This window comes from Podarcis muralis, chromosome 4, assembly GCF_964188315.1.
Source record: "Podarcis muralis chromosome 4, rPodMur119.hap1.1, whole genome shotgun sequence".
NCBI classification, from domain to species: Eukaryota; Metazoa; Chordata; class Lepidosauria; order Squamata; family Lacertidae; genus Podarcis; species Podarcis muralis.
In genome coordinates this window covers 24382544-24395173 of record NC_135658.1, presented here as the reverse complement: position 1 = coordinate 24395173, position 12630 = coordinate 24382544, and the positions used below count along the sequence as shown (strand labels likewise).

The following is a 12630-nucleotide window of genomic DNA, read 5'->3' as shown; positions in this document are numbered from 1 at the left end:
CCACCCAAAGGATCCCAGGGTGATAAACAATGAAACAGCAAAATAATACTGTTTTCTTTTTAAAACATTTTAAAAGATCAAATATCCTGACAGCCAAGTAATTTCAAGGTTGCCGGGTGAACAGGAACCTTTTAAAATTCCACCTGAATACTGAAAGTGGGAAAGGGAATTTACAGTTAAGTCTGTGGATGGGAAGAGTTGGCTGGGATAAAATAAGGGAAGACTTTACCAGTGAAGAAGCATAGAGATTTTTCCCTTGGAAGCAGTCTATCATGGTCCACAATGCTTCCATGCTCCATTCGGAACAATACGGGATTTTTGTGTGTGACTCACACAAAGCTGGTTTAAATCCAGCCAGCAGAACTTTGAACGCTTGAGCAGGGTACTGCATGAACTCAGGAGGAAGCTGACGTAACCTGAGGCAAAATTAAAGTCAGTGAATGACACTATTCAAGATGGCAGCCTACAAGCAATTTGTTAGCTGCTACAAAGTGGTGGTAAAATGATGTTAATATGTATATTCTGTACAGACCAATGTCCGATCTTAGTTTCACCTGTCTTGAATAGCAATTTGCACTAATACATGAGCAATGTATAGATTTACCTGCTTGTGGGCACTGTTTCACTGGATCCATAGTCAACAAATTCCACCATAATCGAAAGAGGATTGCATTCATGAATTGAGATGAGCTTTGCCCGATACCAGAAGCCATCACTGTACTTTGCAAGGCAAGGCATGTCTAACGAAGGGAGAAAAGCTGTTTAAATTTCAGCACCCAATACTGCAACATGGGTGGTTAACCTGCATCTGGCTCCCAAGTTTTATGCACCCCCCCCCATTGCTTTTTTAAAATAATGTTAATTTGCGGAGGTTTTCTAAACTGACTGCTCTCATAAGTTCTCTACTGTGATACCAAAAGGTTCTGTGCCCCCAAATGTTTACCAATTATTTTTTAAAAAAAGGGTTTTTGACCATGCCCACTTTGATATGCAGAGGGTTGATCATGGTTGAGTGAAGTCCTCCAGCTGAAAAAAGGGTACCCCCTCCTATAACCATTTATATTGCATCGTGGATCACCTTTTGCTAAGCAAAACTGGGAAGGCATTAAATAAAATTATCCAAAGGAATTGATTTAGGCTTGCGTTCTACGTCCTACTGATCTTCCAACATTCAGCTTCATTGGCTGGCTCCCTAGCTATCACATCTCATAATAGTAGAAACTGTAGATAAAGTTTTGCAGATGGCTACTGTGTGCCAGAAACACTCCATGGCTGTCACCCCCTTTCCCAGTCATCACGATCTGGTGTTTTTTTTTTAAGTCCTGCAAGAAGTGGAGTGACAGCTAAACCCACTTGAGAGACTTCCAACACCCAAAGGAGAACAGAATAACACACATCAAAACACCCTACTATATTTTAATAAATACTTTCTATAGTTTAATGGAGCCCAGCATTTATCATGAGATACTTTCATGATTAGTGATGCTTCAGCTAAATTATTGCAACCTCGTGGTACAGTGGTACCTCGGGTTAAGTACTTAATTCTTCCCGGAGGTCTGTTCTTAACCTGAAACTGTTCTTAACCTGAAGCACCACTATAGCTAATGGGGCCTCCTGCTGCCACCGCACCGCTGGAGCACGATTTCTGTTCTCATCCTGAAGCAGAGTTCTTAACCCAAGGTACTATTTCTGGGTTAGCGGAGTCTTTAACCTGCGTAGGTAACCCGAGGTACCACTGTACTAGCATCACTACACTATCTGAAGTTCAGCAGAAACTCAGAGAATTCATTGCATTGTTTTTTTATAGCAACAAGCATAAATGAACAGCTTTCAGGAGTTTATATGCTGTGAACCACCCTGAGATCTATGGGTACAGGGCGGTGTACAAATTTAATAAATAAGTCTGTTTTCTCTTATTTGATTCTGAATGCAAGGAGACCGTAGAGAAGTTTTGTTCTAAAGTAGTTAAGTAACTTTTCACCTTCAATTAGGTAAAGGTAAAGGTACCCCTGCCCGTACGGGCCAGTCTTGCCAGACTCTAGGGTTTTGCGCTCATCTCACTCTAGAGGCCGAGAGCCAGTGCTGTCCGCAGACACTTCTGGGTCACGTGGCCAGCGTGACAAGCTGCATCTGGCAAGCCAGCGCAACACACGGAACGCCGTTTACCTTCCCGCTGGTAAGCGGTCCCTATTTATCTACTTGCACCCGAAGGTGCTTTCGAACTGCTAGGTTGGCAGGCACTGGGACCGAACGACGGGAGCGCACCCCGCCGCGGGGATTCGAACCGCCGACCTTTTGATCGGCAAGTCCTAGGCGCTGAGGCTTTAACCCACAGCGCCACCCGCGTCCCTTACCTTCAATTACAGAATGTATAAATGCAAATTACCAAGAAATAATACAGTGGACGCTTGGGTTGTGAACGTGATCCGTGCGGGATGCACGTCTGCAACCCGCAGCGGCGCGCCTGTGCATGTGCTGGTTGTGATCTGGCACTTCTGTGCATGCGTGACCGCCGAAACCGGGAAGTAACTCGTCCCGGCACTTCTGGGTTTCGGCGGTCCGTAACCTGAAAACAAGCAACCTGAAGCGTCTGTAACCTGAGGTATGACTGTATACCTTTCCGAAAATCAGTTAGGAAAGGGATGGACTCCAAGTTCTGATTACACCGTCTCAAGGCTTGGTCTAGAGTTTCAACGTCCCCACTGACTTCTGTATCATCTTCATGGTTGGGACTGTCTCGCTGATCAATGGTAATGTACACCTAGGGCACAGTAATTGGTGTCATATATCAAAAATATATATCAAAGATCTTGAAGTGAGAGCATCGTCCAACATACAGGATGGACCAGTCTCCCAGTTTTGACTATCTGAATGGAATCAATACTAGAAATATTAGCAATTGCCCATGGCAAGTGCCCATAAGCCATAGACAGCTTCTTAGGAAGTCTTATGTCATGCTTCGAAAGCTATCATTATACATCTCAAACAATGGATGTAACTATTTATGAAGAATCCTAATTCTCACAAGTTCAAGTTCTAAAACACAGGATGAGCTGCTGTGAAAGGATGCTATTACAACAGACCCGATAACAGCAAAAATATTTACTTCACCACAATACCTCATTAGGTGACACAACATGTGTTACTTTAATTGGAAAAAGTTCTCCAAGAGCAGGCAGTGATGGCGAGATATAGGGTGGCAGCAGGGGAGTATCTACTTCAGACATCAGTAACTCCTAAAAAAAAAGGAAGAAGCAGGAAATCTTTATGTGCCTAGAGATGCAAGCAGCAGCAATATGAGCTGTGCACAGAGAATGACAAGGAATGCAACCTGGGTGCACATGAATAACGTTGGTGCCAGTGATGTCATGGAGACTATTCTGTGCAAGATTCACTATTCAGATTGGTGTGCTATTGGGGGAGCAAGGAATAGAGCTTGTTTGTGCCGTTTTAAAATGCTGGGAAAATGCAGTATGATGCATTTCATTAAAGATGTCCAATTTGGGCTAATCACCAACCACTGCACACTTAATGTACACCCTATCCCAAAACCCACTTTCAGGAAAGGCATCAGAACTGATCCAATGTCTCCCCCACCGCTAAAATCTTACAGACTTGATCCACTCAAAACAAACTATAACGGATGTTAGTGGCTGGGCTGGAGTCACAAAAGGTGGTAGATACCAAACTGGCTTCAACACATTATCAAGCTTGAAAACCAAGAAATCCATTGACATATTTTAACATTTACCTCATGACTGATTTCACAGTTTTGCTCCAAATGATCTTCACTGCAATAGGTGATATCCTAGAACATATGAGAAGGGAAGAAGTTGTTTTAATTTCTAAAAGTATATTAACTGACTTGCAAGCTAATGCCTGCAGCAGTGGTTTGTCTCAAAACATTTTCAATCCCTTGGGATTGCAATCAAGCACTCTGGAAAAAAATTAAATTCATGCCAAAAAATCAGGCTAATCTGGTGTATAGTGCATTTGTGCAGGTACAATACAAGCCCTTAAAGGAAACCATTAACACCTTATTATAACTGCAGGGTGGGGACCAAATGTGGACAAACTACCCCCAGGAGCATGTGTCCCCCCCACCAGAGGTACTAACCCTTAATTTTGAGCCTGTGACCTTTTTACATACATCTTGCATTTGGTAGCAAATTGCTTTTGGATTTAATAAGGAATTACATTGTTTGATTTGCCAGCCATTGCAACTGTATTAACTACCAACTGAAAATACTGGATATGACGTGGAAGAACTGTAATGCAGGATAAATAGCCACAGTAACTAACATACACATTAAGCTTTATATAAATCTTAAGAGTTGAAAGAAAAGGTTACCAGTTTTGGCATGTGACCGGCATCATCTTCACTAATGCAATGTTTATGGTACGCCATGAAAGATGAGAGCGACATTCCAGAGAAACAGAGTTTAACAGATACTTTATCCCATGGGTTGTCTGAGTGTTCCTGTTAAAGCCAGGCAAAAGATTATTGCATTATCATTTCTGCTACTGTTTTAACCTCAAAAAGTGGGCCTATGGCTGAACAGAACAAAGCTACTCACAGAACCCTGAAGAACAAATACACCAAGAACAACCACCATAGGTTTGTGGTTCTTGATTCTATGTATCAGTGCTTGAGTGGAAGAATAGAAAAAACAAAGCATCTGGCACAGTACAATTCCATTGCTAACAAAGTGGAATGTATCTTACTTCTGAATATTCCCTCCTAACGTTTTTCATATTTGTTTCTAACATTTTATGGTTCTGTTATTTGTCTGATATCACTCTTGATAATAACATGGCTTATTCTGTAGCTCTGTGTCTTACCCCATCCCCTAATTTCATAATTAGTAACCCAGCAGTTTGATTCAAAGCATATTAATACAGTGGTGCCCCGCAAGACGAATGCCTCGCAAGACGGAAACCCGCTAGACGAAAGGGTTTTCCGTTTCTGAGTTGCTTTGCAAGACGATTTTCCCTATGGGCTTGCTTCGCAAGACGAAACGTCTTGCTAGTCTTGCGTTTTTCTCTCTCGCTTTCCCCCCTTTTTCTAAGCCGCTAATAGCCTTTTAGCAGCTTAGCCGCTAATCCTTTAATAGCCGCTAAGCCGCTAATAGCGCTAATCCGCTTAGCCGCTAATAGGGTTGCTTCGCAAGACGAAAAAACCGCTAGACGAAGAGAATCGTGGAACAGATTCTTTTCGTCTTGCGAGGCACCACTGTATTCACATTTCAATACAGTAAGCTTGCATCTTTTAAAGGGTTCAGTTCCAAGGTAAGCCAGGAAACTTTGGACGCCCCCCAATGCTTCTTGTCCAGTTTGGGAAGGCAGTGCAAGAGCTCCAGCAGGGTCCTAGAGTCCCCGCACCTCCTTCCCAAAGCCTACTAAGTGCTTGTTCAGCTTTGGGAGGGAGGGCTCTGGGTAAAAGGTAAAGGTAAAGGACCCCTGGACGGTTAAGTCCAGTCAAAGGCGACTATGGGGTGCAGCACTCATCTCGTTCAGGCCGAGGAAGCTGGCGTTTGCCCACAGATAGATTTCTGGGTCATGTGGCCAGCATGACTAAACCGCTTCTGGCGCAACGGAGCACCGTGACGGAAGGCAGAGCACACGGAAACGCCGTTTACCTTCCCGCCACAGTGGTACCAATTTATCTACTTGCACTGGTGTGCTTTTGAATTGCTAGGTTGACAGGAGCTGGGACACTACCAGAGCCCTCATACCCCCTTCACAAATCCAGGTAAGTCTGTGGACCACAGCTTTGTGCAGGTGTGGGGGAGGGCTAATAAATAAACAGGGAATTGGTTTCCTCCACTCTCCATGTGTAAGTAAAGTAAGTGTATGATGCTGGTTTATTGTAAAAAGGAACAAAGAAAAGGGAACTGAACCCTCTCCCTTTACCATCTGTTACCACAGGATTTTACTTTACTTCCAAAGACTCTGTTCTATTACCAGAAGTAAATTAAGAATACCTGAATCATGAAGTGTGAAGGTTGACTTCTCCTCCCCTACATGCCCCATTTCATATTATGGTAAAGTCCTCCCCATCCCTTATTTCAGAAATGAACAGGACAGGGGAGAACAAACAGGAAGGCACTTGCCACATCATAACTGGTTTTGAAAGTGAAATAAATCCAAAATATGTGCAGCTTGCTCTTGGAAGTCTAAGGGAATGATCCAACAAAATCCACTGGCAGAATTTTTTATTTTATTTTTTTGTTGGGGTGGGGGACTGACTGCAAGAGAAGAAGGACTTGCACAATTTGTTTTTATGCTTACCATAATATTTATTTCAACGAGCCTTTTTGTAAGTAGTTCTTGAAGAAGTTCAACTGCATCCTGCTGCCAAACAGTTCCAACCTGGATAACCAACGTAGAAAAATCACCAGCACATCACTAATTATGTAAAAGCACTCAGGACTGGCCCTATCTTGGAGATTAGAATGGTTTCAGCATTATAAGGGGGAAAATTAAGTTTGTTTTAACCGAACGTTAGTTTCTGCTTCACATGCCAAAATGTCTTGTGCAAAGCACCTGCCATGTTCTGTATGATCTTAGCCCTGAGGTTTCTATAGGAAGTACTGTATATGGCAGACAAGACTTCAATTTCCTTTCTGCTAACAGGAATGGTGTGTTGGGTTATTGCTCCACCTTCTGACCAAGGCAGGAACAAACACTATGGAAATGGGCTGGGCTCCCATTATACTCTTGTTGGTTTCCTGCCTTCCTCAAAGTTCAGTTATGTTCATAGTTGCTCCTGTTTATCTCTTCTCCTTAGGCAAGTGCACCGTATTTTTCGCTCTATAAGACGCACCAGACCACAAGACACACCTAGTTTTTGGAGGAGGAAAACAAGGAAAAAAATTATTCTGAATCTCAGAAGCCAGAAAAGCAAGAGGGATGGCTGCGCAGTGAAAGCAGCAATCCCTCTTGCTGTTCTGGCTTCTGGGATAGCTGCGCAGCCTGCATTCGCTCCATAAGACGCACACACATTTCCCCTTACTTTTTAGGAGGGAAAAAGTGAGTCTTATAGAGCAAAAAATATGGTAACCTCAGGCTAGTGAATGGCACTTCAGTTATTACATGAAGCCCAACTGTAGTAGTAGTAGTAGTAGTAATGATGATGATAGTAATAATTTATTATTTATACCCCGCCCATCTGGCTGGGTTTCCCACTCTGAATATTAAAAACACAATACAGCATTAAACATTAAAAACTTCCCTAAACTTCCCTTTATGTTGCTAAGTCCTGGGACATTGTCCAGTGACTATTGCATCCATGCTACAGCATGATGCCATGGCTTAGACTAAGCCAGGAAAGTGATACATCGGTTTTAATATATTTCTTTGTGGAACAGTCTGCCACCCTTTTAGCGCAATCTTTTAAGAGTTTTCTCTTGAGCAGTTTTTCCATTTGCAGAAAATCCAGAAGCGTTCTGGAACTTATGAAGGCACAAGCGTAGCATATGTAATTGTTTCTTTGCTCCCTGTTCACAAGACCAGGTGCTTAGTACATTTGAAAATGCAGCCTCCACTCACTGGTATAGTTTTATAGAGCTGACACGGTATGGAAAATGGCGGTATGTCTGCATACAAAACAGTTGGATAGAGATGACATTGAGGAATCTTCTCAATATAGCCATAGTCCAAGTACTGCACCTACACAAAAAGCAACAAAATCAGTAGATTATTTCCCAAGCTTCCATGATGTGATTCTATTCTGTTTTTAAATGCATGCCAGCAAGGCACAACAGACCCATCCTTCGCTTTTTTACCCTAGAGGTAGTTTTGGGAAGTAGGAATGACCTAACTGGGGAAGAGGAGCTATTGAGTCTCTTTAAGGTAGTCAAGACTCCCTGGAAAAGACCCTGATGTTGGGGAAAGATGGAGGGCACAAGGAGAAGGGGACGACAGAGGACGAGATGGTTGGACAGTGTTCTCGAAGCTACCAGCATGGGTCTGGCCAAAGTGCGGGAGGCAGTGGAAGACAGGACTGCCTGGTGTGCTCTGGTCCATGGGGTCACGAAGAGTCAGGCACGACTAAACGACTAAACAACAACAACAAGGTAGTCATTTCTACCTACCCAAAGGTAGGAAGTGGTTTGGGAAAGTGACCCAAAAAACGTCACAAAAAGGGGCAGGGCGTTTGCAGGCTTTTTCAATGGTGTTTCAAATATACACAATTTCACTTAAACGTGCGCTGCCTTGGAACATAACCCCTGTGTAAATGGGGGCTTGCCTGTACTCAAGTGTTATCTCCTGGATCTCCCAATTGTTAGCTTCCTTTGTTTCATCTATAGAATTTCTAAATCACTCATTAAACAACGCTCAGAGCTTTACAGGCAGAACGTTCTACCACGTTCTTTACTCCTCCTGGGCTTAAGGAAAATAATAATGACCACCCCTACACTTGCCTGATATGTAATGTGGCAAGGTGGTAGCAAACATCCCTTACTTCTATTCACAACTCATACTAAGAGGCCATGATAGGAACACATGAATATGCCTTATCCCAAACCAGACCACTGATCCATCTGGCTTAGTATTGTCAACACCAACAGACACCAGATTGCCGGGGCTTCGGGCAAGAGAGATTCCCAGAGCTACCTGGAGATTCTAGGAATGAGCTAGGGTCCTTCTGCATGCCAAGCAGATACTCAGCTACTGAGCATTTGTTCTTCCCCATCAAGGGAATGCAATTCTTGTCACACCAGTCTTACCTTGGTAATGCCACAGCCAACTTCCAAAACTTCCCCTCGGTACCACAATGTATCTGCTGCTCTTACAACACAAGCTTCTCCCTTTTTCCAACTGTAGGGTTCCAAAAGACCTAGACATTTGAAGTTCTTCTGTATATCGCTCATCAGCGTATTTAGCTGCTGCTCTGGAGAAAAATGCCAAGAAGGGAGCTTTGTTAAAGCTATTTATATGATCATTTTCAACCAAGTTCCATATATTTGTATAGTGGAATATCAATATAATGGCTTAGCGGAATAATTTAAGAGTTGGAACATAAAATGTATTTGAATAAAATGCTAAATTTCCTTGAGGTATGAGTGGCAGCATTATTTACACTTTAGGAGAGGCTGCTCTAGTTCAGAGAAAGTAGAAACAGTCAAGAAAGAGGCAATCCTTCTCCCAGGGGAGGATTTTTTGGGGGGACCTCTTTCTTCACTGTTTCTACTCTCCATGGAATAGACCTGCCTCTGCTACTGTAAAAATGCTACCTCTAAATACAAATTACTTCATGATATACTGGCATTGTGGTTTTTTTATTATTAAAAAAAGCAGGTACTCATTTGCATACTGCATGTATACAGAAGTTTTTTATGTCTGATTTTTTAATCGTGTTTTTAATATTCTGTTGGAAGCTGCCCAGAGTGGCTGAGGAGGGTTAACAGACAGTCCTATTTTGTAAATAACAACAACAACAACATGTACAAAATAGGACTCTGTTAACTAACTGAACGTTTGTGCAAAGTACTACGATAAGCATCGTAACAGAAATTACAGTTTACAGCTAACACATGGCTAGCAATGGACTCCTGTGACATTCAATTATACAAATCCAAATTTGTCACAACTATTGCTGGAGCAGGTGCAGCTAAAGGCACCCTCTTTCATTTATGGAAGGCATAGGCCAGTTTCCCAAACTTGGGAAAAATCATTCCTAGCTAGCAGAACCAGTAGGTCAGGGATGATGGGAATTGTAGTCCAAAAAACTACAATTTTGCTGGAGACCCACGTTTGGGGAAAACTGGCCTAGGCAATGGTGCAGATTTCCTGGCACATGATTTTTGCTTCTGTTAGTTTCATTTTCCAGCAATTTGTAGTACTTGATCCTATTCCGCTGCTCTCTATTTAGAATGAATAGTGTCATATAAAAGATTTGATACTCAAATTCCTAGTGGCTGCCAGACTTGAAATCATGGCTTACTCGAGGATCTGAGTGGCTGCTCAATTAATAGTTTGTGTGCTAGGGTCTGGCAACTGGCTCTGGCTGAAAAATTAACAATGTAGAAAAGCTAGGGGAGAAATACACACAGACAAGTTCTCAGCAACACGGTTCCAATTTATTATATATGCAAGTACTGAGATAAAATGCTTTGGCAACCAGCGAACACTATCTCCTTTGAGACTCTGGTTTCTGGTCTCAAAGTTTGTTTCCTTTTTCTGCATCCAACTCTGGCTGCTTTTCCTGCTATGCTGTTGAGCTGTGGCACACAGCTCAGTTTATGTTGTTTTGCAAGGTTTGTGTTGTATTTTATTGATACAAATCAGTAACAATCAAGTGTTAAGAAAATCGTGTACTAATGCTGCAATTGCATATCATCACTGCTGTACAACATTTCCCCTTTTACCTTGTGACTTTGGAATCACATAAATAGTTCCTGTGTCTGAAACACAGCTGACTACAGCACTGAAGACGAGCGAGGTAGGAACAGCTGGTGGTTTGTAGGCTTCAACCGTTACAGGGCAAGTCAAAGAGACCTTCAATTCTTGCTCTTTGTCATCTGTGATCGAAGGATCAATGCCTTTCTCTGGTTTGGAAGAGGTTGGTGTACACTCTGTGTCTGCAAGCAATTGGCTTACGTCTACATTCTCCTGCTGGAAGGGCGTGTCAGGTAGCTTCTCAAGGGATGCTGTACTAGGTGCTCTAAGGGAGCTTCAACAGAAAGTATGTCAGCATGTAAAGGAATCAAATAACATTCAAGCTTTAATTTTATTTCTAGCCCAAAGACTTTTTCAGGCCAATTCTTTTCTTGAATTCTGCAGTTTAGGAAAGTTACTAAGGGGGCCTGACCCTGAACTTACCTACTCATGGGGCAACTTTGACAGGTGGGTAAGACCACCTGCGTATCATTCACCCAACATCACGAAGAAATTATCTCCATCTGGCTTTTCCAAAGATCTAGATGACACTTAGTGAAAAATACCCTCTAATACCTTTCTTAAAGAGTTCCAGTGCTAATTAGTCCTCAATACTATTGATAAACTAAACCGAGTCTGGTTGTCTGAGGTGCTAGCAGCTGTTGGCTTTCTTAGGAATTAGTAACATTAAACTTGATTCAAGTAACAAATAATATTACTTCACATTTATATAGTTCATTTCAAATGTTCAAAGCTTTTTTATATAAAGCATCTCAGTTATTACAATGCTCTTATATTGTCTAAAGCCACAGGCGATAGCTTTGTCCAAGTGGTTTTCTCTGAACAAAGGAAGGAAATGAACTTAGGCTCAATAGGAAGGAAGTGCTAAATGCTTCCGTTGAAGTTACACGATTTCCTGCCTTCAAGCGATCGGGAGTGCTAAACTCACTTGGAGACATCCAGCACCCAAGAGAGCATAAATATTCTGAAAAATGCATACCTTCTTTTTCTAAATGCCAAACCTTCTTTAATCATGTATTCCGAAATGTCAGTACATAGCCCTCCATCTTTGCTAAAAACTTTCACAGGTAAAGGTGACGTGTTACTTTCCTGGGATAAAACATACTTCTTGTAAGAAAAGGCAGCTATTGTTGGTTTTGCATTACTACTATAAAGTGAAACAAAGTTCTTCAGTGTGCAGCGACTGGCCAAACCATCAAATTAATACACAGTGAACGGCTAGTTTACTGACATATGTCAGGAAATGCAACAAATCCTAGATATTTGTGCTGAGTTCACAACTTCTATATATTAGTAAATGAAATTGTAAACAGGCACAAGCTTCTGTGAGAGGAGTATGGCTAACTTTCAAAAAATTTGTATTTATGATTGGACCGAAGTAGTACTGGATTACCAGATAGAGGAATAAATGGGAAAGGAATTGAGTAGACTATTAGTATTATTAAATTAGCATACTGCCCTTCATCTGTAAATTGCAGGGTAGTTCACAGCATAAAAATGTAAGATAAAAACACAAAACATGTAATAAAACAAGATCAAATTTTAGATCTTAAAAGGCCAATTGGGTGAAGATTAGTGAGAAATGTTTAGAACTGAGGCATCTTCTATTTATTTAAAATGTGTTCCCTTCACCACCAGGCCTGATTTAAACCATCCTGAGCAAGTGACAGAATTTGGGAACCCTCCATATTCTAATCGATGGGATAGGCAATTAGAAAGCCAAGTACTGTCATCCAGACTTAAGACAATAATTTGTATTCCTGGATGTTTTTACAGCTAGGATATTAACATACATCATACAGAACAACTGAAGAGAATGTTGTTGACATCTCTGCACGATACTCTTTGCTAGATATCGAACACTGGCCTAGATGTCACCCTGTTTGCAGATAAACCAGATAGAATCATCAATAGCTATCTTGCATATTTGGACACAGCCATAACCTTTCTTGCAGGAGGGAGTGACCAACCCCAAATGAAGGGTTCTGGGATGCAGAACATCAACTGCATCCTCCCAACAGTGTTACTTCACCCCCAAAGGTACATTCCTCCATTGCCTTTCAAAACAGATGGATGCCACACGAAGTATTTGCTTGTAGAGAAGGCTCATAACTTAGGTGCATTTTACTTGCACAATTTCAACTTTACATGCTTGGTGGCTGGCCAGTTGAAATCACAAATTAAACGCTAAAAAATTTATGCCAGGAAGGGCTTGCTGACAAGCCA

The 12630-nt window shown here is 41.9% G+C and overlaps 1 protein-coding gene across 4 annotated transcripts in view; it reads right to left on the bottom strand.

The window, feature by feature from the left end:
* Positions 1–12630, bottom strand: part of RNF17 (ring finger protein 17) — a 46722-nt gene that overhangs the window by 3046 nt on the left and 31046 nt on the right. For all 4 annotated transcript variants that reach the window (XM_028726263.2, XM_077927062.1, XM_077927064.1 and 1 more), the window contains 11 exons: positions 11384–11493; positions 10374–10678; positions 8733–8896; positions 7552–7671; positions 6292–6372; positions 4352–4480; positions 3752–3808; positions 3120–3236; positions 2617–2761; positions 605–740; positions 230–416 (listed from right to left, as the gene is read on the bottom strand). In XM_028726263.2, the coding sequence (XP_028582096.2) occupies positions 230–416; positions 605–740; positions 2617–2761; positions 3120–3236; positions 3752–3808; positions 4352–4480; positions 6292–6372; positions 7552–7671; positions 8733–8896; positions 10374–10678; positions 11384–11493 (1551 nt within the window). The remainder of the gene's footprint in view (positions 1–229; positions 417–604; positions 741–2616; positions 2762–3119; positions 3237–3751; positions 3809–4351; positions 4481–6291; positions 6373–7551; positions 7672–8732; positions 8897–10373; positions 10679–11383; positions 11494–12630) is intronic.